The sequence below is a fragment of the Herpailurus yagouaroundi genome, unplaced genomic scaffold (assembly GCF_014898765.1).
Source record: "Herpailurus yagouaroundi ecotype Mexico unplaced genomic scaffold, PumYag 162, whole genome shotgun sequence".
NCBI lineage: Eukaryota > Metazoa > Chordata > Mammalia > Carnivora > Felidae > Herpailurus > Herpailurus yagouaroundi.
The window spans coordinates 70,935,255-70,961,684 of NW_024412403.1; the positions used below are offsets into that span (position 1 = coordinate 70,935,255).

At 39.8% G+C, this 26,430-nt stretch overlaps 2 protein-coding genes across 15 annotated transcripts in view; both read left to right on the forward strand.

Moving 5' to 3' along the window:
• Nucleotides 1-10,105, forward strand: part of KALRN (kalirin RhoGEF kinase) — a 673,147-nt gene extending 663,042 nt beyond the window's left edge. For all 13 annotated transcript variants that reach the window (XM_040484739.1, XM_040484740.1, XM_040484741.1 and 10 more), the window contains 2 exons: nt 2,458-2,596; nt 3,179-10,105. In XM_040484739.1, coding sequence (XP_040340673.1) covers nt 2,458-2,596; nt 3,179-3,724 — 685 coding nt within the window. In that variant the 3' untranslated portion in view covers nt 3,725-10,105. The remainder of the gene's footprint in view (nt 1-2,457; nt 2,597-3,178) is intronic.
• Nucleotides 10,106-11,535: 1,430 nt separating this feature from the next.
• The window catches only part of UMPS (uridine monophosphate synthetase), a 31,932-nt gene continuing 17,037 nt past the window's right edge, over nt 11,536-26,430 (forward strand). Inside the window, exons 1-4 of one of the 2 annotated variants that reach the window (XM_040484770.1) lie at nt 11,536-11,770; nt 20,481-20,634; nt 22,403-23,080; nt 25,413-25,588. In XM_040484770.1, coding sequence (XP_040340704.1) covers nt 11,615-11,770; nt 20,481-20,634; nt 22,403-23,080; nt 25,413-25,588 — 1,164 coding nt within the window. In that variant the 5' untranslated portion in view covers nt 11,536-11,614. The remainder of the gene's footprint in view (nt 11,771-20,480; nt 20,635-22,402; nt 23,081-25,412; nt 25,589-26,430) is intronic. The other variant, XM_040484769.1, reaches the window with a different exon arrangement.

Below are 26,430 nucleotides of genomic sequence, written 5' to 3' on the forward strand. Positions count from 1 at the left end.
TAACTTATAAATTTATTTATGAAAAAAAGACAGCCAAAAGACAAACCTCTTTGGCTACACTTTTTAATTGGTTGCCAAGAAACAAGAGAAGACAAAACCAACTCTGTTAATACTTGTAATTCTTGTTTGATACTTTATATAGCTGTGTAGTCGCTGGTCAATTGTCACTTGGACTTAACAAATGATACTTACAAACAGCCTTCTGGAACCTAACGTTTTGTCGGGGCAGCTTCCTAACTCAAAAGGTGTATTCTGTTGGCAGTGAACTATTTTCATTTGCAGGTGACAATGTGTTATGCCCAAGTTCCAATAAAAGATATTATCACTCGCATATCAAAGTAGTACGACTGACTCAGAAACTTGGCCTCTTCAGATTCACTAACTGTCATTCCAAGGGAAGGTGCTGTTTACCAGGCTGCCACAGTGCAATGGAAGGAAGCCATTCTTGGAGTAAAGAGCCTGGGCTCTAATCCCCTCTCTGTGATTTGGGGCAAGATCTTTAGATTTCTGGTCCTCACATCTTCATCTGTGAAGTCTGAAATAATCTGAAGTCTGAAATAAGTCTGAAATCTGTGAAGATTTATTTCCACTTCTCAGACTTGTTACAGGGATTAAATGAGATGAATAGTGGATTGAGCTTGTTTAGCAAATATTTATGAGTACTCCCGTGTGCCAACTGCCGTGTGGACTTGGGCCAGGGTGGAAGGAACAAAGATGGAAAGGTGTGGTTCTTGCCGTTGAGGAGCTCAAAGTCTGATGAGGAAGACCAGTCACTGAGTAAATGATTTCAGTTTCATGTGGCAAATGTTGAGAAAGAAGCGCACATTTTGGGGAGGGTTGTTGTGAGACCATGGAAGGGTGTTTGTTGGACTTGAGGTTTAGGAGATGAGTGGAGAGGCAGTGTCTGAGCTAAACCCTGTGCTAAAGCTTGGTAACGCTCTGACCAGAGGTCCCCCCTTGGTGACTATCCAAATCTCTGGTAGAGCTTTTCTCTGCTGGGCAACTGGGGTTCTGATCCCCTAGTCTAGGGTGGAGCCTGGGTGTCTGCATGACCCAAAAGTTCTGAGAGTGAACTTAATGCTGAGGCTTTCAGGTCTCAGAGCAGTGCTGCAAGAAGTCGAGGGGTGGGGTGCATCTAACAAACCCAGTCCAACTCCACTGCACTCCATGCTAATCACTCCCACCCCACCCCTGGCAAGGCCCTAGGCTTTACCCCCATCCAGGAGAGCAGGAGAGACCAGTGGGAAGGAATAAGCTAGAGAGGAGAATGGAAGCATGGCTGGGGGTGAGGCTCAGCTGTGCTCAAAGGTTGTTTCTGCCTCTGGTTCAAGCTCCTCTGCCTGAGTATTTCCTGGGGATGTGCCTTTGACAGCCCAGTGCACATTAGAATGTCAGTCTGACATCTGGTCACTCCTTGCTAAAGAGGGCGCAGGGTACCTGAAGATACTTACTATTTATTGAGCATTTACTATTTCTACCAATTATGTTTAAATGCCACATTGCCTCACTTGATTCTTGCACAACGCTCATAATGAAGTGGGTGTTATTGCTGTTGTTGTCATTCCCACTTGAAAGATGAAGAAACTCAAACACGGAGTTTAAATGTCTGGTCCCAAGCCCGCAGCCTGTAGGTGGCAGAATCAGGATTCAAATCTGGATCAGACTGGCGCCCCCCACCATGTCCTTAGTCAACAGTTTTTAAGATTGGAAACTTGCTCCAAAGGCAAAGGATCCAAAAAGGGGTCAAGAGGGGCGCCTGGGTGGCGCAGTCGGTTAAGCGTCCGACTTCAGGCAGGTCACGATCTCGCGGTCCGTGAGTTCGAGCCCCGCGTCAGGCTCTGGGCTGATGGCTCAGAGCCTGGAGCCTGTTTCCGATTCTGTGTCTCCCTCTCTCTCTGCCCCTCCCCCGTTCATGCTCTGTCTCTCTCTGTCCCAAAAATAAATAAACGTTGAAAAAAAAAATTCAAAAAGGGGTCAAGAATGCCAAAGACAAACTTTGTTCACTTTCCATTTTCCCCAATTAAACATGGACAAATAAAAGCAATTTGCAAAACATATTTGGGGCGGCCTGCAGCCACCAGGTTCCAGTTAAGTGGAATATTGAGGGAAAGCAACTCTCTCTTTCTTTCTCAAGACTTTCTTTTGCAACCTAATCTCTTAAGAGTGTCAGACCTTTTTCCTCGTGAGCGATTTTTAGCAACATAAGATGTGTCTTAAGGTTACACAGATTTCTTCCGTGGGGCACATCACATCTATCATTTTTTTAATTAATTAATTTTAGTTCTGAGCCTTAGAGTAACTTTGGGCTCTAACTAAAATACGCACGTGTGGCAAATAGATCTTCATTTCTAAGGGGGATAGGAGAGATTTTAGAGCTCTCGCGGATTTGTATTGTGTTACTTTTCCATTTCTTTCCAAACGTATCTCCTCTGCCTTTTCCTTCCCCCCTGCTTCCAGGATGGATGATGGCCGGCTCTTAGACTACCTTATGCATCACGATGAGCTGATGGAAGAGAAAGTAGCTTTCTATATCCGAGACATCATAGAAGCTCTGCAGTATCTTCACAACTGCAGGGTGGCCCATTTGGACATCAAGGTAATAAGAAATAGCTACCCTTGCAGGGAGATGGCCTGTTCATCATTACCCTTGAGAGATGTACATTCTAATTCATTTCATTTCCTTAGATTAGGATCCTTAGGAATATTAAACAGAAACTGGGTTGTCACACAATTTGAGTGTGTTTCTCGTGAATTATGAGAACTCACCAGAGTCACAGTGACATCTGGGGTGAGAGAAGGTAGGGAAGCTTTTACCACTTCGTCTAACATTTTAGAAGGAAGCCAGTAAATGTCAGTTTTTTGACGGTGCTCCCAAAGAAGGCTCTGTTTTCCAAAATGAATAATTCATTCTTTTTTTCGGAATCAGTGCAGAAGTAAGGGGTGGTTGAGAAGACATGATTTTCAATGTCAAACAGCTTCTCTGAACTGCCACCCAAACTCCGAATTTAGTCTAGTTTGGAGCCCCCTGTGCACTTTGCATGGGCAATTTCTCATGCTCTATAGGCTTTTTCAAAGAATAGCAGAACCGTGTTTGAACCGCCAGAGTCGTACTGGTAGTCAAGACAAGTCAGAGAGCTGAACTTGCCTTCTCTTCTCCCTCACGCCTGGGTCTCCTCAGCCGGAAAACCTGCTCATCGACCTTCGCATTCCAGTACCTCGAGTGAAGCTCATCGACCTGGAGGATGCCGTCCAGATCTCGGGCCACTTCCACATCCACCACCTGCTGGGGAACCCCGAGTTTGCTGCCCCAGAAGTGATCCAAGGCATCCCCGTCTCCCTGGGCACAGATATCTGGAGCATCGGGGTGCTGACATATGTCATGCTGAGTGGGGTGTCCCCCTTCTTGGATGAGAGTAAAGAGGAGACATGTATCAATGTGTGCAGGGTGGACTTCAGCTTCCCGCACGAATACTTCTGTGGTGTGAGCAATGCCGCCAGAGACTTCATCAATGTGATCCTACAGGAAGACTTTCGGAGGAGGCCCACGGCAGCCACCTGCCTGCAGCATCCCTGGCTGCAGCCCCACAATGGCAGCTACTCCAAGATCCCCCTGGACACCTCCCGCCTGGCGTGCTTCATAGAACGCCGCAAGCATCAGAACGACGTGCGGCCTATCCCCAATGTCAAGAGCTACATCGTCAACCGAGTAAACCAAGGGACATAGCCATCTCCTGGCCCTTGGGGTTTCACATGGAAGTGCAGTGTGAACCAAAGCAAGACTGAATGTCTGTAAATAATTCTGTTAGTTCACTCCATGCAGTTCTCTGGATCGAGCGATGTACCTCTTAAACCTCGTCAGTGGTTATTCAGGGTCTGGGCAGCCGTAAAATTACCCTAAGTCCAGGGACATCTCAGAAGGTCATTTGGAAGAGGTAAAGATGCAAAGAGTCACCCAAAGCATTAAAGAGAGGGCCAAGGAGGACAAGAATATTAGCTGTTAGACAATTTTAATAGAGTGTTCCAAAATGAGTGGTTAACCGGGCAAACCCAAAGCTCACTGTAGTGAGTATAAAAGGTTTCTAACTCGGCTGAAATTTTAAGCAAAAAGTTCTATTTAACAGAGACATCATGTATGCCAACTATTCTGGTTTAGATTACTTAGATATAGTTTCTTAATAGGATACATATACACATACAGTAAAATATATCCCATTCAGGTTTCAGAGTTTTATAATATAGAGGTATATATGAAATCAATCATAAGTAACTTTGAGTGCTCCAGTTAAGACAGTAATTTATTTACCGAAGCATTACGTTGTTTTGACTAAGCACAATTAGATGACAAGTTTTTTAGAGCATTTTATAAATCTTGTATAGAAATCTTTTACCAGAACCCGTGCATTAAGAGAAAGCAATGTTACCCTTTTGCAGTCCGTGAATGAGAAGATTTTTCTCTCAGTCACAAGTATTTGATTAACATAGGTTCTGTATATGAAATGCTACCCCCAAATTCACTGGCAGCTCAGAGTTCATCTGGCAGGAAAGCCTGCCAGAAAAGAAGTCCAAATACAGTAAGAGTTCTGGGGTTATTTTTATGTCTACACTCGGTTTGAACTAGGTAATGAATATAACAGGTTCATACAAAAGGGCAAGTAGAAACCTTTCCTACGGTTCCTAAGAACGACGTAACGACACTTTCTGACTTCTTCTACAGCTGTAGAAGGCAGTCCTCAGAAAGTTGGCTTGCTTTATTTCTAACCCCTTCTGGAAGCTAAGGGGTGCTTACCAAAAGGAGGCAGCCATATAGGCCTTTTAAAGGCCTGGTCCCAAGTCCTTTTTGAAGCCATGGAATAAAATCTGATATATCACTCTAACGGAGCATTGAGTTTCAACTGTGATTGCAATACCTGTCACCACTCAGCCGCTGATATTTCCCTGGACCAAAAGGACTCATTGCACTTTGAGGCCAATGCTGCTTTCTGGCATGTATTCTCCACACACAGTGATTCTGAACTGCCCTTTCCCCTGCTAGTGGGGGGAAAAAAAAAACTTCAACCTGGGCATTTCATGGTTGTTTTTCTTTCTTTGTTTTTGAGGAACAATTTTGGGTTTTTTGTGTTGGTACACGACCCACCCTTTGTTTTCTAGGATGTGTTTTAAAAGTTGCTATTATGCAAATAATATTTTAAAAATATAACTCAAGTGTTTATCCTCCAATCAGGTTTAATGGCATTGCTTCTCTCCTATGATAGGATTGAGAAGATTAAAATCGAGCTGCACAAAAGTGCAAGCAGAGAGTTTAAGAAGGATAAATAGAATTACAAATCTGTCTAAATGAAAAAGAATGGTGGAAATGAAGCCTGAACTTTAATATATTAAAACACTTATTCCCACAGCGGAAATATAGAATTAAAAATACTCATCTGTCTTTTCCATTGGTCTCAGAGCCAACTTCGTCATCCACCCTCCACCTCATCCCATCCCAGATTATAGATTAATCAATTAGTAGAAAGTACAAGCAATAAGACTAGATAGCATTTCGTATTTTTAGGATTAACCAAATACGTGGAAACTGATTCCGACTGTTATTTGGTTCCTAGTTTCGAATGGCCCTGGGTCACCGAGGTGCCCTCCCTCAGACCCTGCCCTTGACCAACCCTCTCTAGTCTTCATTTAAACCTACATGTATATACAAATACTATCTGATATAATATTTTAAAATTTTAAACATATTTACTAAAAAACCTTTTAGTAAACATGTCTTCATTGTGAGATCTAGCCTAAAAGAAGAAAGCCTGGTCCCTAGGGCTAGTCACGGGATGGAGGGCAGGTGCTGAGGATTCCAAATACCCATAAAATGTGGCTTGGCAAGGTCTGTTTCATCCACTGTGCACAGCAACTAAAGAACTCTCTGCCGAGTCCTTTTGAGTTTGTATGACCATGTGAGAGATGGGTTGAGTTTCTGCTGGAGAAGATTTGGGCCTTGGACAGTGGTGCACAGAGGGCACAGGAGAGCATTCATGAAATCATGTTGTGGGAAGGCAGCTGACAGAACGTTATAGCCAAAGGTTTTATATCAGCTTTTACATCAGAGTTGGGACAGCCCAGGTGTGGGGTTGCGTGAAATTTCCCCTCCCCGAAAGTACACATGCTGGGGAAGTGAGGAGACAGGACAAGCAGGACATAGAAATGAAAAGTAGGATGATTCTGTTAACTGGAGCCAAAGTACAATCATTAGAGTAGAATTCATTTAATAGAGGCCCGAAGAGAAAGGGTGTGTATTTTATATAGTTTGATAACAGAAGAAAACTAACAGAGAGGTTCCCTGTCTGCAAAGCCCCTGCTCACTCCCCTGCTGTGCCAAGTAAGAGAGCAGTCCTGGTTCAAGATTTCTCCACAGGGCGTTGGAAATAACGAGGAAGGCTTTAACAAGGAAGCCCAGAAGGTGGGGCTGGGAAATGTACTTGAGGTTGCGCTGTGGGCAACCATGGTGAGGGACAAAGGATTAGTAACCACTTTCTTGTACCTGTTTTAGCAGATATGACTTTCTGGTAGAGAGGGGAAGAAGAGAAAATGGTCCACTTCGACCGCAGTTCTTAAAATCAAAACTTAACTGGGAATTAGTGACAGTGAGCTTCTAGTTGAAATGGGAACAGTTAATGTTGGTGAAAGTCCTAAGTTTCTTGCTTGTTGTTTTTCATTGCAGAGAGTTTTGAGGTTTGTTTTGTAAGGGTGGGATGCAGAAAGAAGAAAAGATCAGGGACAACCCGTAATAATTTTTTAAAGGTACCATGATTTACTGCATCTTCTACATTTGTTTCAGATTAAATAGATTTATATCCACTTACAGCTGAATGTGGGAAAATTTTTAAGAGAAAAATTGTAATGTCGAGGTGTCCTTCAGGACTCTCACAGCCATAAACACTCGTGGGTGAGTAGAGGAAGCAGAGGAAAAGCTGGCTTCACCGCTTTGTTGTTCACAAAGCCTTTATAAATAGTAGTGCCTTTCAGAGGGGAGGTGGGGAGATAAAGAAGTTCATTGTATTTAGACTGACTGATACTGCAGCATTTTTTTTCTTTATGTTAAAATATCTTTTAAATGAAAACATCTGAATATAGGGTGAGGCCAGGAATGCTTGAGTTTCAACCTCAGCTATTCCTGATTCGTCCTTTCTTACAGAAAGTCTTTGTTTTTTTCTGTCCCAAATGTCCCCATTGTTGAAATGGGATGGGGGGGTGGAGAGGAGGGACGTTAATCTCATAGGAATGTTGGGAAACTAGCATAGTTGGGATGCCTAAAAAAAAAACTTTGATTTTTTTTAAGTGCTACACACTGCCAGTGCTAAGAATTTTATTGATAGTAACTTTGAACATTCCAGGTTTTCAATACTCATGTTTTAGGATACCATTTGCAAACTCGTAAGATTAAATTCTGTAATTTGATTTTAATTGGAAGTGCCAGGTGCTCTTTGTCTAAATGTTATTTGGTCTTAGCCTGTAATTTCAATCATTTAAAAAGCATGTCTACAGAAAAAGGTTAGGAGACCTGATGGTCTTATGTGAATAAACTGTTTTCTCCAGTATTTCTGATGGCAGACACAGCTTAGGGTGCCCTCCAAAGCAGCTGCTGCTCTCTGTTCTCAAGCTATATGCTTGGGAAACATTGACAGAGAAGAACCCAAACAGCCACTTTCCTCACTGGGAGGGCAGAAGTAAGAATAAAATATTGTCTGATATCACAACTCATTTCTTCAGAATCTCACTGGCATCCACCATAAGAAGCAAATTACATGTACAGGTGTAGAAATGAATAGAACTGTTGGATTTTAGAGGGGAAACCTTGGATTTCTCTCTCCCTCTCTCTCTTTCTCTCTCTCTCTTTTTAAAGATACTTAAGAGTTTCTGGAGTAGCATATTTGCTTTCTTATAGTCTCCATGATTTAGTGCCCAGGAGTTAGTCATTCCTGTTTGCTTGCCTATGTGAAAGAGCATGGAAATTTAGATTTGTGAGAACATGAGGGAGCAAATACCTTATAAACTAGGTGGTGGTCATTTCTGTGTATTAACTAAAACTTGGTCCCACAAATTTGATAGAGGAGGAAATATTGCAAACATAAGGGGTCTCTGCAGTAGGGCAAAAGTGCAAACTCACCACTCCCCTGTTTGGTTTTGAGGAATGTGGGCTTTATTCCTTTTTCTCCCGTGTAGTGTGTCTGTGGAGTCTGGGTTAGGCTAACACTGTCTGTGGGCTTCCAGTGGATTTATTCACATTATGATTGTTCTTAACTATTTAAAGTCTAGGGGTCATTTGGAAATTAACAATTAAACCTGGGGCAGGTTTAGAAAAGATAAAGTTCATAATACTCCACTAAGAAAAGGGAAGCTACTGTGTTAATATTTATTTTCTAAAAACTATAAGGCTCTCAGTTGTTTCATTAATTCTAGAGGATTGGAAAGAGCTGAAATTTGTCCATAGCCCTAGACATTTTGATAGGAAATATTATTCATGTGAGAAATCTATATAGAAATAGAACACAGAAATATCATAGGCTGTATCTTCTATGAAAGGCATTTCTGCATTTTTCATATGTGTAGAAGTTAGAGGAGAGGAGAAATCAATTACTCTTAAGACAAATTTTCATCTTTAAGGGTCATTTTTGGGAAGCTTGAAATTAATACTCGTGAAAGCCTGAAATACTCATAGGCTATTGTGTTTTGTCAGCCTGTTTGTTGGGAGATTCTAAAATGTGGTCAGATTTAGTTTTATTCAAATGATTGAGATTAATTGTTTATTCAGATGCCTGTTATTTCAGAGGGTGAGGATAGCTGAGAAAAAGGTGGGTAGAGGGAAAACAGTGCAAATAAAATTTAACAAGCTAATTTGCTAGCCCAGGGATAGCTAGCATTAAGAGTTCCATCAATGCCTGACTTCTATCAAGAGATGAATCCACATCGTGGAGTATTATGGGGACTGTTACCATGCTCTCAGAGACTGTGGTTATGAAGTTAACAAAACATATATCTCCTCTTACTAACTTAAGCCATATCTGTCATCTCTGTGTCTGATTTTTTTGACCCTGGTGCTTTTACTTCTGTTTCTGCCAAACTCCAGCCTGCTCTATGGGGAAGGTGAGTAAAACCAGTAGTTAGGACCAATGTGAAGACTGTGAAAAACACTAAACATACCCGTCAGAATGAGATCCTAGTCAGAAAACAGTAGTGATCAAAGTGCAACTGTTGGAATATATGGATATATGTACATCTGTACATGTATATAGTGTATAATATGTATGTATATGTTATTGCTCATATGCAGAAATCTATCCAGTTGAAGACAGCCCAGGTCGGTCAGTTTTTCTACTGGAAAACCACTTAGAGCCATTCAAAACCATTAGGGCTGATGGGTGGAGTTAGGGTCTACTCATTTGGGAATTACTTGCTGTCCTTTAAAGTCCACAGAGCCAAGTGAACAAAGCCTGAAACATAATGGGGCCATCATTTAGGTTATCTGTTTACCTGGGGTCAGGAGTATCTTTATATTTGAATTATTAATAGTTGGTTTGCAAACTGCATTGGCATCTCTTGGTTTTGAGTGACCCATCCCCACCAAGTCTTTTGAGAGTTTGGGGTGGCTTCTCTGGCCCTTGAGATCAAGGGCCTTATCCATAAGTGGATAGGTTTCCCCATAGGGACCATTACACATATACATATAAGTACATACTTCCATCAGGCTTGTAACAATTGATTTAAAACCACTCCACAGTATTGATAAATAGCTCTATATTTTCAAGGTGCAGAAGACTTCCACAGCCTTAATTATTTCAGTGTCTTGCTGGTCTGCCTTAAGTGTATCTTCTGGGTTTTTGGTTGTCTTATTATTTTTAAAATTTTCTGCAGTTCATTTTGTATGCACACAATGTCGTTTTGTAAAGGTAGGTTGTAAATATTTTATTTGTAAGTCAAAATCACTCATGTGTAATGTTGTAAAGTGATGACCTTCTGTCTTGTTATTACTACAGTAAATGTTATAAGTCACGGATGAAACTTCAAAATGTACATCTCACAAGTTATGCATTCCTATAAATACACTATACTAAAGATATTATTTCTGGTGGTCTTTTTCTTTTCTTTCTAATTAAAACCATTGTTCAAAGGAAAGAGTAATTTTTTTTCTCTTTCCCAAATATATGAAAGCCTTTGACAAGATGAAAATATCACATTATTATTACAACACTTTTTGCCCAGCATTTTGGAAAGAAAGCAACAATTTTGCAGCCTGGAGAAGTATCCTAAGGCATTTCCCTATCCAAAAAAAAAAAAAAAAAACAGGAAAAAAAAAAAAAAAGTCAAGTAAATCTCAGGTGTGTGTTGTTAACTCCAGCCTTGTGTTCCAAATGCCAACTTTCTTAGAAAATTGTCAGGCCTTCTGAGCTGGATCTCAGAAATTTGTGCTGCTGAATCATGGTCTGCTCTCAGAATCTGGATTAGCCTATACAGACATGAACAGGTCTGGGTGAGCCACCCAAGCGTAAGTGATTACAGATCAAGTGTTTTGATTAGTTTACTTTGCCAATAAGAATAAAACTGTTATAAACATTTGGCTTCTTTTTCATCAAAATTTTACTGTATTTATTTGAAATGAGAAACAACGCTCAAAAGCATGGGTTCTTCATACTGGCTGGTCAGCACAATCTCTTCAGAGAACATACAGACATTAGAAATATCGAAATATAGAATCAGAATGAAATCAGAATCACTTTAATGAGTAACCATCATGAGCCCTATGGTTTTAAGGGTTATTTCCCTTAAATGTGTGCCTTCTACACATAATGGGAATTCCCCCACATTAAGAGATTTATTTGTAAGGACCAAATACGCTTGCATTTTCAGATTGGCAAGATTATCCTCCTGGATAACCTTGATACGGAGCAATATATCCTCCTCTCTTCTCCTCCCTCCCTTCCACATCTGCTGTATACTTACAACGCGCCAAGCAGCTGAGCTATTCTAACAGGAATTAACACAAGTCCTCCTCCAGGACACAGTTCCGACAGAAGAGGTAATAAACAATTACCTAAGCGCTTTATGGTCCCATGTACGAATTGCTATGACATTGTCATGTGCCAGATGCCATGAAGTTAACAAGAATTAAGACATATCCCTGTCTTCGAGAGCTTTCAGTCTATTTGGAGAAACCAGGGTCGAGGCAGGGATAGGTACGCGGAGGGAGGGAGGCGGGAATCATGGCTAACATTGGCGATTAACGACAGGCTCAGCCAGGAAGAGATTAATTAAGGGGCCATTGCGCTACAAAGTGGGCAGGCTTTACACAAACTCTCCAGAGAGCCTTGGCTTTATGACTCGGGAGTCAATCTAGGTATTCGGAACTTTGAACTCCAGCGACCCGATCCAGAGGCAGCCAGCAGAAGCACAAACGACTGCATCCACCTCGCTTCCACCACCGGACAGCCCGCGCTACTTTCAGACTGGCAGAGATGCGCCGTGACCGCCGGAAGTCAGGGAGGAAGAGGCGGGGCTTTCTCGGGTGACGGTATCGGGGCGCCGCAGGCCAGGCGCGCTTTGGAGTTTAGAACGGGAGCGGGAGCGCGTGGCCATGGCAGCCCAAGAAGCGGATTTGGAGTCGTTGGTAACGGGTTTGTACGACGTGCAGGCTTTTAAATTTGGGAACTTCGTACTGAAGAGCGGGCTCTCTTCCCCCGTTTACATCGATCTGCGCGGCATCGTGTCTCGACCACGTCTTCTCAGTCAGGTGCCAGCCGGGGAAAGGGGAAGCACGGGGCTGGGTGGTCGGAATGGGGACCTGGAGGTGGAGAGGGTGAAGGAGTTGGACTGTGGATGAGAGCAAGAAAGCCGAACAGGCAGCCGACCCTACTTACTGTCGGCCTGGGGAGTCGATTTGAGAAGCCCAGAGGCCAGGCACTGTTAGGCTTTTGCGGAATGTTGATGCAAAATGAGCAAACCTTTCTTAAATTTTAAAGGAAAAGAGTTTTATTCGGACCCAAGTTAGCCGCTCTGTATACACAGTCTTCACAAAGAGAGAGCTCCAGGGAAGGAACATTTGGTGTTCGTAACGTACGAACGTTATAACGTAAAACGGTTATACGTTTGATCTTTTTTACATAAAGAGTTAGGAATTACCATGGCCAAAGGCATTTCAGAAAGTTACAGATTTTATCTTAGATTTTTAGTATGTAGAAGGTTGTATGACTTTAATCTTATAGGAACCTAGGAACCAGGGAGGTTTGTAAGCTTGGCCGCCCCCCCCCCCCCATGAAGCAGATGTACAAGGTGTGCTTTGGGCAGAAATAGAGCCCATGCGGTGAGGATTTGCTTCCCTGGGAGCCCAGAAGCAGGGCCCACAAACAGGAAAAATTGTTTCCTTTATCAGGATGTAGAATGCAGCCTGCTCCTTGACACGCCTGCTTTGACACGTGCTTTGCAAGAGAGTCAGGAAGCCCAATTTGGGGCACTGTCCATATGTAGCCCTGAGAAAACTAGATGTGGGGATAGAGGAAAAGATGGGTGGGGGAAGAATTTTTGGAAGGGCTTAAATATTTGGAAGGACTGTTGCTTAGAAAGGAGGATTTGATTTTGCACTTTGTGGCCAGGAGGGAGAATGAAGGCCAAAGGATGGCGTTTCGTGGAAGCACTTTTTTGGTCAGTATAAGGAAAAACTGTACAAATTAGAGGTTTCTAGCACAGTGCTTCTCAATCTCTGAGTATATTTGAATCACCTGGGAATTTTGTTAAACTGTGTAATCTGATTCAGTAGATCTAAGGCAGGGCCTGAGGTTATGTCTTTCTAACAAGCTGTCGGCCAAAGCTGCTGACCACACTGAGTAGAAGGGTTTGAATGTCCTGTCCGTTAGAGTTGCTACTAGCCTCATCTGAATACTGAACATCACGAATTTTAAAGTTGAAATAGTCACATGTGGCTAGTGTCCCATTGGACAGTGCAGATGTAGAACATTTCCGTCCTCACGGCAGTTCAGTCAAGAAGACACATATATTTCCTCCACCGCCTAAGGGTTTATTCTCATCCTTTGGGAACCCTATTTTGTGAGGTTATTTATTATACAAAGGATTGAAGCACTAGTTGAAGTGGGTTGGTCTGTTCTCACCATCCAGAATCATACTATGGTACATCTGTCTCAGTCCTGAGAAGGTAAATGACTAGGGAATCTTCTAATGAAAATTTGGCTTAGGTTTTATCAAGTCAATTAGTTGATGACTAAAAATTGCTTTTAGATACTAGATCTTAGTGTGCGTGTGTGATTTTTGGTAGTTAACTCAGGAATTGAAAACGTTGAGAAACCTGGCTGTAATGGAACTCCTTTCGTATCTACTTATTTATGCGAACAGTATGTCTCAATATTTATACCCCCCAAAAACCCGATTGAATTTACACTGAACTCTGACTTCCTGGTTGTAATACTTAGCGTAAGTAAATACATAAACAGATGAGGGGGTACCATTCCTCTCACTAAGAGAAGTATTTACAAAATAATCTATTCTTCTGCTTCTATCAAAATTTGCAAATTTTTATGTTTTAATTAATTTCATGTTTGTAGTAATTGTAATAATACATAACAGTTTTCAACACTTAAGAGATTTATGGCCATAGGAATTGTTTTAATTTACAGTTTTAAATTTGAATTTCTATACATTTTTGTCGTGGAGAAATATGATAGAGTGATCACTAAAAGTTTTCCAAGTATAAACTTAATTACATTAGAATAAAATTCTGTGCACAGTGGAATGAAAAGGAGTTCCAAAAATGTAAAATTTTCCACCTTTCTTACTGCAGCATTTTCATATTTTTTAAAAAGGAGATGTTCAGTATCAAATCACTACAGCACTTGCATCCTATTGTGTTCACTTTTAAAAGAGTGACATAACCTTTCTAGGAAAATATAATTTTTTAGTACTCTAGAAATTATATCTTTTGCAACTTAAAAATATTCACGGAATTTTCAAATCTTTAGAAGTACAGGTGCAAAAAATTTCGAAGACCTTATCTAGTTCACTAAGCAATTCGTGAGTGATTGCTTTCCTTTTTTTAAAAAAAGGTGGATGAGAGTGTGCATTCTAGCATTAAAATGTGATGATTTATGTGGCAAAGGATATTATAGGACTTCACACAGTAGGCACTGTACTTATGAAACTTTTTCTTTTTTTAACATTTTCGTATGTAAGCTTCCTGTTTGTTTGTTTTTTTTTTTTTCAGTATTATTGACTATAAACTCTATGCTGTTCATTACATCTCCATGACTTATTTATAACTGGAAGTTTTTATCATTTAATCCCCTTCATGTATTTCACCTGCTCCCCCCAAACCCTCACAACTAATAACTGATAGTTACTTAGTTTGTTATCTGTGTCAGTGATTCTGTTTGTTTTGTGTATTCATTTTGTTTCTTAGATTCCACATGTAGATGAAATCATATGGTATTGCTCTTTGTCTTGTTTAACTTAGCATAGTAAATACCCTCTAGGTCCATCCATGTTGTTGTAAATGGCAAGATTTCATTCTTTTTTAATGGCTGAATGATATTCCATTGTGTATATGTGTGTATTGTATATATATGTGTGTGTATACACATACACCACATCTTTATCCATTTATCTACTGATGGACACGAAGGCTGCTTCCACATCTTGGCTATTGTAAGTAATGCTGCGGTGAACATAGGGGTGCATGTATCTCTTCGAATTGAAGTTTTTGTTTTCTTCACATAATTACCTAAAAGCGGAATTGCTGGATCATATCATACTTCTATTTTTAATTTTTTAAGAATCCCCATACAGTTTTCCATACTGCCTGTACCATTTTGCATTCCCACCAACAGTGTATGAGGGTTCCCTTTTCTCCATATCCTTAAGGACACTTGTTATTTCTTGTGTTTTTGGTAACAGCCAACCTGACATGTATGAGGTGATACTTCATTGTAGTTTTCATTTGCCTTTCCCTCTTTTCATGTTCCTGTTGGCCATCTGTATGTTTTTGGAAAAATGTCTTTTCAAGTTTGTGCCTGTTTAAAAAATGTTTTTATATTGTGTAAGTTCTTTATATATTTTGGACATTAACCCCATATTGGATATATGATTTGCAAATATCTTCTCACACTAAGTAGATTGCCTTTTCATTTTGTTGATAATTTCCTTCACTGCACAAAAGCTTTTTAGCTTGATGTAGTCCCATTTGCTTATTTTAGCTTTTCTTGGCCTTGGCCTGAGGAGACTGGTCCGATTACTAGGGGCACCTGGGTGGCTCCGTTGGTTAAGTATCTGATTCTTGATATCTGCTCAGGTCATTATCTCGGGCTCTGCGCTTAACAGTGCGGAGCCTGCTTGGGATTCCCTCTCTCTCTCTCTCTCTCTCTCTCTCTCTCTCTCTCTCTCTCTCTGTCTCTCTGTCTCTCTGTCTCTCTGTCTCTCTGTCTCTCTCTCCTTCTCCCTCTCTCCCTCCCTCTCCCTCTCTCCCTCTCTCCCCCCCCTCTCCCTCCCTCTCCCTGCCTCTCCCTCTCCCTCCCTGCTTTTCCCTCTGCCTCTCCCTCTCCCTCCATCTCCCTCTGCCTTCCTGTGTCTGCCCCTTTCCTGCTCACTCTCTCCCAAAATAAACAAACATTAAAATACATTAGTAAGGCCAGTGTTAAAGAGCTTAATTGATTTTGAAGTGTAATTGACATACATTATATTAGTTTCAGGTGTTACAGTTCAGGTGTTATATTAGTTCAGTATATTAGTTTCAGGTGGATATTTACATGTATTGTTAAATGATCACAGCAAGCCTAATTAGTGTCTTTCACCACACATAATTTTCTTCCTAATTGAAGTTGAAATATTAGATTAGTATCAGGTAAACAACATACTGATTCCACATTTAAATACATTATGAATAGCTTACCATGGTAAGTGTAGTTACCAACTGTTGCCTTACAAAATTAATGAAATATCATTTATTATATTCTCTATGCTGCACTTTACACCCCCATGACTTATTTATGTTCTAACTGGAAGTTTGTATCACTTAATTCCCTTCACCTGTTTTTCCCATAGCCCTATCCCCTTCTCTGCAACCAACAGTTCACATTCTATATTTTAATGAGTCTGTTTTGTTTTGCTTTTTAGATTCCATATATAAGTGAAATCATATGGGTTTTGTCTTTCTCTGTCTAGCTTCACTTTGCATAACACGCTCTAGGTCCATCCATGTTATCACAGATGGCAAGATTTCATTCTTTTTTTTAGGGCTGAGTAATATTCTGTTGTGCATATATACAACATCTTTATCCATCTATCAGTGGACACTTAGGTTGCTTCTATATCTTATCTATTGTAAATAATGTTGGGGTGCATTTTCTTTTCAAATTAGTGTTTTCATTTTCTTCAGGTAAATACCCAGAAGTGGAATTACTGGATTGTATAGCATTTCTGTTTATAATTTTTTGATGAACTTCCATACTGTTTTCCGAGTGGTTGCCGCAGTTTACATTCCTACCAACATTGCATTGCACGGCATTGCACGAGGGTTCCCTTTTTCTCCCCATTGTCTCCAGCTGCTGTTTTTTGTCCCTTTGATAGAGGCATTCTGACAGGTGTGAGGTGATCTTCTCATTGTGGTTTTGATTTGTATTTCCTTGACTAATGATGTTGAGGATCTTTTCACTTGCCTATCAGCCATCTGTATGTCTTCCTTGAAGAAATGTGTATTTGGGTCCCCTGCCCATTTTCTAATTGGATTGTTTGTTTTGTTGGTGTTGTGTTATAGGAGTTCTTTATACAGTTTGGATATTAACCCTTTATTGGATATATCATTTGCAGTTATCCTCTCTGATCAGTAGGTTTCCTTTTTGCTTTGTTGATGGTTTTATTTGCTGTGCAAAAAGCTTTTTATTTTGATGTATTCCCAATTGTTTATTTTTGTTTTTGTTGCCTTTGCCTGAAGAGACAGATCAAAAAAATATTGCATAAAAATTAAATCTTTAAAAAGAATAAAAGGAGGGGGGTCCTGGCTTGCTCATTCCATAGAGCATGTGACTCTTGATCTTGAGTTTGAGCCCCATGTTGGGTGTACAAATTGCTTAAAATCTTAAAAAAAAAAAAAAAAAAAAGACATTGCTAAAACTCTTGTCCAAGAGCTTATTGCCACTGTTTTGTTTTAGGAGCTTTATGGTTTCAGGTCTTACATTTAGGTCTTTAATTCATTTTGAGTTTATGTATGGTGTGAGAAAGCAGTCCAGTTTAGTTCTTTTGCCTGTAGCTGTCCAGTTTTCCCAACAGCATATATTGAAGAGACTGTCTGTCCTCCACTGTATATTCATTCCTCCTTTGTTGTAGATTAATTGATCATATATGAGTGGGTTTATTTCCAGGCCCTCAGTTCCACTGATCTGTGTATCCACTTTTGTGCCAGTACCTTACTGTTTTGGTTACTTTAGCTTTGTACGATAGTTTGAAGTCTGGGGTTGTGATGTCTCTAGCTTTGTTCTCCTTTCTCAAGATTTCTCTGGCTATGCGGGAGTCTTTTGTGGTTCCATACATATTTTAGGATTATTTATTCTAGTTCTGTGAAAAATGCTGTTGGGATTTTGGTAGCGATTTCACTGAATCTACAGTTCCCTTTGAGGAGTATGGACCTTTTAGCAAGAATTAATATTGCTAATCCATGAACATAATATATCTTTTCATTTATTTGTGTCATCTTCAATTTCTTTTCATCAGAGTCTTACGGTTTTCAGTGTACACCTTTCACCTTCTTGGTTAAATTTATTCCTAGGTATTTAATTCTTTTTGATGCGATTGTAAGTGGGATTGTTTTCTTGATTTCTCTTGTGTATAGAAACACCACAGCTATCTATATATTGCTTTTGTGTCCTTCAACTTTACTGAATTCACTTATTCTAATAGTTTTTTTGGTGGAGTCCTTAGGTTTTTTTCCTTTTTTAAAAATTTTTACTTGAAGTATGGTTGACATATTAGTTTTGGGTATACAGCATAGTGATTTGACAGTTATATGCATTGTGAAATGTACACCACAGTAAGTGTAGTTACCATCTGTCACTGCACAAAGTTCTTATGATATTATTCATTGTATTCTCTGTGCTGTACTTTTCTTCCCAGTGACATTTATTTTAAACCCTCAATTCCCTTCAGCTATTTCTCCTACCCCCCGCCCCCCCCCCTCTGCTCTGGTAACCACCAGTTATCTATATTTATGAGTCTTTTTTTTTTTTTTAATTGTAATATAGTTGTCACACAACTGTAGTTTCAGGTGTACACCACAGTGATTGAACAACTCTACTTTCTGCTGTGCTCACCACAAGCGTAGCTACCATCTGTCACTGTTCCCTACCTGTACCTTTAATTCCCATAATTTATTCATTCCATAACTGGAAACCCGTATTTCCCACCCCCCCCCTTCACCCACTTTGCTCATCTCTCCGCCCTCCTCCCCTCTGGCAACAACCAGTTCCTTCTCTGTTTTTGTGGGTCTGTTTCTGCTTTTTTGTTTGTTCTTTTATTTTTTACATTCCACATATAAGTGAAATCCTATGGTATTTGTCTTTGACTTACTTCATTTAGCATCATACCTTCTAGGTCCATCTGTATTATCATGAATGGCAAGATTTTATTCTTTTTTTATGTCTGAGTAATATTCCATATGTATATATACCAAATCTTCTTTATCCATTCATCTATTGATGGACACTTGGGCTGCTTCCATATCTTGGCTATTGTAAATAATGCTGCTGTAAATATAAGGGTGCATATATCTTTTCAAATTAGCGTTTTGGTTTTTTTTTTTTTTTTAATAAATACTCCAAAGTGAAATTGCTAGATCATATGGTAGTTCTATTTTTAATTTTTTGAGCAATGTCCATACTGTTTTCCGTAGTGTTTGTACCAGTTTACATTCCCACCACCAGGACACAAGGGTTCCCTTTTCTTCACATCCTTGCTGACACTTTTTATTCTTGTCCTTTTGGTGACAAGCCATTCTAACAGGTGTGAAGTGTACCTCACTGTGGTTTGGATTTGCATTTCCTTGTGGCTTAGTAATGTTCAGCATCTTTTCATGTATGAGTTGGCCATTTGTGTTCTCTAGAGAGAAGTGTGTTTGAGTCCTCTGCCCGTGTTTTAATTGGATAGATTGTTTTTTGCTACTGAGGTATGTGAGTTCTTTATATATTTCGGATATTAGCCCTATAGCAGATAAATGATCTGCAAATACTTTCTCCCATCTAGTAGGTTCTTCATTTTGTTGGTGGTTTCCTTTGCTGTGCAGAAGCTTTTTAGTTAGATGTAGTCCCACTTGTTTACTTTTGCTTTTGTTGACTTTGCTTTTGGTGTCAAATCCAAAAAATCATTGCCAAGACCTATGTCAGGGAACTTACTGCCCACTTTTTTCTAGGAGTTTTTATTGTTTCAGGTCTTACATTCAAGTCTAATCCATTTTGTGTTATTTTTGTGTATGGTATAAGATAGTGGTCCAGTTTCATTCTTTTGCATGTGGCTGTCCAGCTTTCCCGACACCATTTTTTGAAGAGATTGTCCTTTTCCCATTGTATATTCTTGGCTCCTTTGACATAAATTAATTGACCACATAACTATAGGTTTATTTCTGGGCTCTGTTCTGTTCCATTGGTCTATGTGTCTGTTTTTATGCCAGTACCACATTCTTCATTACTCTAGCAGCTTTGTAGTATAGTCTGAAGTCAGGGAGTATGATGTTTTCAGCTTCATCTTTCTTAAGATTGCTTTGATTGTTTGGTGCTTTGGGGGTTCCATACACATTTTAGTATCGTTTGTTCTGTTTCTATAAAAAATGCCATTGGAATTTTAATAGGGATTGCATTATATCTGCTTTGGGTAGTATGGACATTGACAATTCATAAGTAAGGAATACTATTGCATTTATTTCTGTCTTCACTTTCTTGCACCACTGTCATACAGTTTTCAGTTTACAGGTCTTTGATCTTGGTTAAATTTATTCCTGGGTATTTGATTCTTTTTGGTGCAAATTAAACAGTATTGTTCTCTTAATTTCTTCTATGAAACTTTTCACTGAAGACTTCTTTCAGGCAGAAAATGTAGCTAGCAGGTTATGGAAAGGTTTAGATAATCAACTCATAATGGATTACTAAGGGAAACTGGGAGGACTGGGAACCCTTCTTGGTCTTTGGGGTCAACATCATAGCCTTCCCTAACACATACCATGTTGCCCTCAGAGTAGACCCTGAGTCGTCTAGACAAGTGGGTTCATTCTTGTGTTTTCATATTTGTAAACTGGGATTTATAGAGAGGGTACCATTTAACAAAAAGGCATACATATTTTTCTGATCAAGTTTGAGGATATCCCCTATGGGGTTATTACTGTCTTTAATGTTCTGTTAACATGATTTATATACCATTCAAGATAACAATAATATATAGTTTACGTGTTCATTTTCTTACAGGTTGCAGAAATTTTATTCCAAACTGCCCAAAATGCGGGAATCAATTTTGACACTGTGTGTGGAGTACCTTATACAGCTTTACCATTGGCTACAGTTATCTGTTCAACCAACCAAATTCCAATGCTTATTAGAAGGAAAGAATCAAAGGATTATGGTAAAATAAAAGTTGTATAAACTTTAAGTTGATATGTAACCTGATAATAGAATTTTTTCATCTTCTGGGCACTGATGTTTTACCAAAGTCACCTTGAATATTCTTCATATGAAGGTCCTTTAGAATTGGTTAACTATTACTGTTAATCACCTTCCTTTCCTTTAGATTCTAGGGGTGAAATGTTTTGTATTGACTTAACAATTAAAAAAAAATGCTTGTTTTGCCCCACATGTATGAAACCCAACATTTTTAACCAGTCCTTCCCTTACCAGCAGAATGTTCTAAGAGATTGTACTTTCCTAATATATTTGTTTATAATTTAAACTGCATAAAGAGAAATGCCACATAAAATTCTCTAAATGAAGATATTTTTTTCATGAGTCCTTGGCAGGAGGTTATCAGGTGTGTGTTTTATACATATGAGCTTGCTTCAAAGACAAAACAATCTAGGGATGCCTGGCTGGCTCATTTGGGAGAGCATGAGACTCCTCATCTTGGGGTCTTGAGTTTGAGCCCCATGTTGGGTATAGAGATTACTAAAGAAAATAAATCAATCTAAAAATATTGGAACTGACTTCATATTTTTTCTTATTTGATGACATTAAGGAATTAATAGGTCTTTTTATGTTGGTGTGATAGTATTTTTAATAGAGTCCTTACCTTTTACAAGCTGCATTTAAAAATTTTTTATGATGAAAATCATATGATATCTGGAGTTTGCTTCTAAAAATTGTGGAGGGAGGGAAGGGGGGTGGGGATGTAGCTGAAACAAGATTGACCATGAGTTAAGTGGCGAAGTATTTATGGGTGTTTGTTATACTTTTTTTCTAGTATTGTTTGAAATTCTCCATTTAAAAAAGCCTGTCTGTATGAGTCCTGCCCATTAGGAAACTGTTTTTTGTCTTTATTATGTTTTTAAAAATATTTCTTAGAATAAGATCAGCAATTGTTAAATATGTATATAAGTATCATAGGCTTATGTACTAGTCTAAGCTGATTCAGTTCAGCTTGCTCTTTCAAGGGGAGGAAAGGAATGGGGAAGGGCAAGGATGGTACCTGTGATAAAGCTCAAACATTGGGCAAATTGCTCACCAATTCTTAGGTTTCAAAGTAAGACACATTTGGTAGTAGCAACTATAAAATGAGTCTGTAAAGTCTATAGCCTTAGATACTTAACATTTTGTAGATTATCTGAAAGTAGTCTATAGTAGGGGTTGGAGTGGGGAAGTACATTCACTCACATTGCATTGTATATTCGTAAAGTTGTAGTGATCTAAATGGTTGCTGAATATTTTTTTTCCTGAATTTATTTCTCCAAAGGCTAGTTAGTTGATCTTGAGTAATGAACTTGTTTTTTGATGGAAGAAAAAGGAATGATTTCATTGATGGTACTGGGTTATTGTTTCATAACTTCTTGATCTAGGTAGGTTATCTTGCATTAAGAAACCCCATATTTGAAATTTTGATCATGAACATGTTAAGTGGTGTTCTATTTACACTATAAAGTAATTTGCTAGTTTTACTGAAAATATTCTATATGTGTAACTTTGGCAATTTTCAGATACAGGGACACTGAACAAAATGGTGTCATGGCTCATTTAAGGTTTGTCAGGAATAAAGTTAAAGTAGCTCTGAAGTAGATTATCAGAAAATAAGATTTAGATCATCTACCTCTTCATAAATACACGCCAAATTTATAATGTAAGATACGTCTTGAGTTGGCTGAAATGTATAATTTTAAATTGAAATAATTGGGTTTTTTTCCTAGGTACTAAGCGTCTTGTAGAAGGGGCTGTTAATCCAGGAGAAACCTGTTTGATCATTGAAGATGTCGTTACCAGTGGATCTAGTGTTCTGGAAACTGTTGAGGTTCTTCAGAAGGAGGGTTTGAAGGTCACCGATGCCATAGTGCTGCTGGACAGAGAGCAAGGAGGCAAAGACAAGTTGCAGGCACATGGGATCCATCTTCACTCAGTGTGTACATTGTCTAAAATGCTGGAGATTCTCGAGCGACAGAAAAAAATTGATGCTGAGATGGTCGAGAGAGTGAAGAGATTTATTCAGGAGAATGTTTTTGTAGCAGCTAGTCATAATGGTTCTCTCTGTTGTGTAAACAAAGCTCCCGCTCCCGGAGAACTCAGCTTTGGTGCACGTGCAGAGCTGCCCAGGGTCCACCCAGTTGCAGCGAAGCTTCTCAAGCTTATGCAAAAGAAAGAGACTAATCTGTGTCTGTCTGCAGATATTTCAGAGTCTAGAGAGCTGTTGCAGCTAGCTGATGCTTTAGGACCCAGCATCTGCATGCTCAAGACTCATGTAGATATTTTGAATGATTTTACTCTGGATGTGATGAAGGAGTTAACAACTCTGGCAAAACGCCACGAGTTCTTAATATTTGAAGACCGGAAGTTTGCAGATATAGGAAATACAGTAAAAAAACAGTATGAAGGTAAGTATTATTTAGGAATCTACAAAAATACAAATTTAGCTCCAACTGTCATGAAGAACTAAAGGAAATGCACTGGCTCACATCACAGAGTCCGGCCATAGAACGGTCTGTTAAGCGTGGTTAGATCTAGGAGCTCAAGTGCAAGTCTTTGGACTTGCCTTCTTGCCATTTTTTAGCTCTGCTTTCTTTTCTCTTGACTTCTTTCTCAGGTAGACAACACTCCTCATTCCTACCCCAAAGTAATCACTCAGGCCTGGGTTATAGAATACCTTTATTAGCTTGGTAATATATGCCCCACTTCTGGTGATGTGAGGTTGTTAACTATAGATTTTTTGAACCAGAATGTGGTCAAAGGTAGTTTCCTCATAGAAGATGGGTGTGCTGAGGCCAGAAGAAGGGGCTGCAGGTCCTAGGCAGACAAAAATGACAGATGTTGGCCCTGGCAGAACACACCTAGTTCTAAATATTTGAAAAATGAAAATTGCAGGTATAGGAAACAAATAGAAGTGTAAAGTTTTAACATTTGCCTTTGGCCAAAAAAAGATCTGTTGGTGTGCTTTTTTGGTTAAATAGGAACTCAAAGCCAGGTATATTGGTTGAGAAAGAAAAACTACTTCTACCCATTATTTTATGCAAGTTTCTGTCATTGTATATGACAGCTTTTTTTGTTTAAATAATAGGATAAAATGTCTATTAAAAGGTTAATGCTTATCAGCATCTTTAGAGATAACAATTTTTCTTAAAGTAATAACATGTATGTGCTTAAGCTGTTTCTTCAGGATAGATTTATGTATGACTTTCTTCCTGTGCTTTAAGGTGTTCTACTGGGGCGCCTGGGTGGCCCAGTCGGTTTAGCGTCCAAGTGTCCGACCTCAGCTCAGGTTATAATCTCCCAGTTCCTGGGGTTGAGCCCTGCATCGGGCTGTGTGCTTACAGCTCAGAGCCTGGAGCCTGCTTTGGATTCTGTGTCTCCCTCTCTCTCTGCCCCTTCCCCACTCACACTCAGTGTGTCTCTCTCAAAAATAATAAACATTGAAAAAATTTAAAAGGGTGCCTGGGTGGCTCAGTGGGTTAAGTGACTGACTGTTGATTTCACCTCAGGTCATGAGCTCAGTATTTGTGGTTGAGCCACACATCGGGCTCTGCTGACAATGTGGAGCCTGCTTGGGATTCTTACTCTCCCTCTTAACCCCTCCCCACCTGTGCGCTTGTGTGCACATGCGCGCGCTCTCTCTCTCGTACATACGTGAAATAGATAAAAAAAAAAAAGATGTTCTATCATCACATTGCTTAGTTTTGACTAATGTAAGAGTTATACAAACTACATGTTTACATACTGTTTTTTCAGAAATCAATTAGGGGTATTGCTGTCAGTTTTTTTGTTTTTTTTTTAATTTTTTTTTTTCAACGTTTTTATTTTTGGGACAGAGAGAGACAGAGCATGAACAGGGGAGGGGCAGAGAGAGAGGGAGACACAGAATCGGAAACAGGCTCCAGGCTCCGAGCCATCAGCCCAGAGCCTGACGCGGGGCTCGAACTCACGGACCGCGAGATCGTGACCTGGCTGAAGTCGGACGCTTAACCGACTGCGCCACCCAGGCGCCCTGTCAGTTTTTAAAATGAATACAATTGCCTGCTGAAATTAAGAGACCTAAGGAACAAGTAGAACTTTTGAGAGATAGTAAAGTTGCTGAGAGATTCCTGCAGAATGAAAATTTGTCATCTTCAGGGGAATTTCAGAATGTTGGTATCTTTGGCCTCAAATGCCCATCTTCACTGGAGTCCCATTTCTTTTTTCTTTTTAAGTTTATTTAGTGTGTGTGTGTGTGTGAGTGAGAGAGAGAGAGAGCACGCGAGCGAGTGGGGGAGGGGCAAACAATCCTAGGCAAGGTCTACTCTGCCAGCACTAAGCTCAACGCAGGGGTCTATCTCACGAACCATGAGATCATGACCTGAGCCAAAATCACGCATTGTACGCTTAACTGTCTGAGCTGCCCAGGTGCCCCTGGAGTCCCATTTCTAATTACATAGGTTTTATTGGTGGTCAGAAGTCAGCCTGCAAGGAAAACCAGTCTTAATCAGTGTTATTGATAAACTAAGTGCAGAAATTGTAAGACATTTTTCTCATTATGATCTTTTAGCCAGCTACCAGGTGAATAGTTTTTCATAGATGGAACCATAGGTCCACTGATGAGCACTAAAATTTTTGAAGTGCTTCACTATGACATTAGCATGTTACTTTGAGATTATTTCTTACTGTAGTTGGTTGGGCAAAAAGTTAGTGGTTTTTATTTGAAAACTTACTTTTTTTCTTTTTTTTTAACCATCTTAGGTGGTATCTTTAAAATAGCTTCTTGGGCAGATCTGGTCAATGCTCACGTGGTGCCTGGTTCGGGGGTCGTGAGAGGCCTGAGAGAAGTAGGCCTGCCTTTGCACCGGGGGTGCCTGCTCATTGCAGAAATGAGCTCTGCTGGCTCCTTGGCTACAGGCAACTACACGACAGCAGCGGTAAGTGACAAAATGGCTGGGGTGCCAGGGGGCCCAGGCTGTTGTGCTAGAAGGTACAGGGGAAGAAAACATCTGACATTTAAGATTTATGGAACCTCTGCCAAATTAAAAAAAAAAAAAAAAAAAATCAAGTGTTGTTAGGGTGACAGTAATGCTAGGTGGCTAGAGTTTCCTGATAATAGCATTTTCTATCTTGTAGTGGACACTTAAGAGATATAAACACTGAAATATAAATATTTGGTTAAATATCTACCTATTCTTACTTGGTCTTTAAGATACAATTGTTTTTTTTTTTTTTTTTTTCATTTTGCCATGAGTTGAAGTTGAAGGGCTTCTTGCCAGACTTGCAGTTTCTCAGAATCCCCCAAGTCCCACAGAGATGCACATTCTCATGACAGCAGCCCAGATGAAGTACTTTTATCTTTTCAGTCTTTGCTATTGATTGGTTTTGGGTGGGAAAGCTGTAAATTAGAGTTCAGACATACTGTTTACTCCAGTAACTACCCCATTTTTGAAAGTTAATATAACACTACATGTTAATACCCAACCCCTACACCTACACACCAGAATGAAATTGAATGGATAATTATTTAGTTAAAAAGTTTCTTTACAGGGGCGCCTGGGTAGCTCAGTCAGTTAAGTGTCTGGCTTTGGCTCAGAGCATGATCTCCCATTCCTTGAGTTTGAGTCCTGCGTCAGGCTCTGTGCTGACAGCTTAGAGCCTGGAGCCTGCTTCAGATTCTGCATGTCCCTCTCTCTCTGTTTCTCCCTGCTTGTGCTCCATCTCTCTCTCTCTCTCTCTCTCAAAAAATAAGTAATCATTAAAAAAAACAAACTTCCTT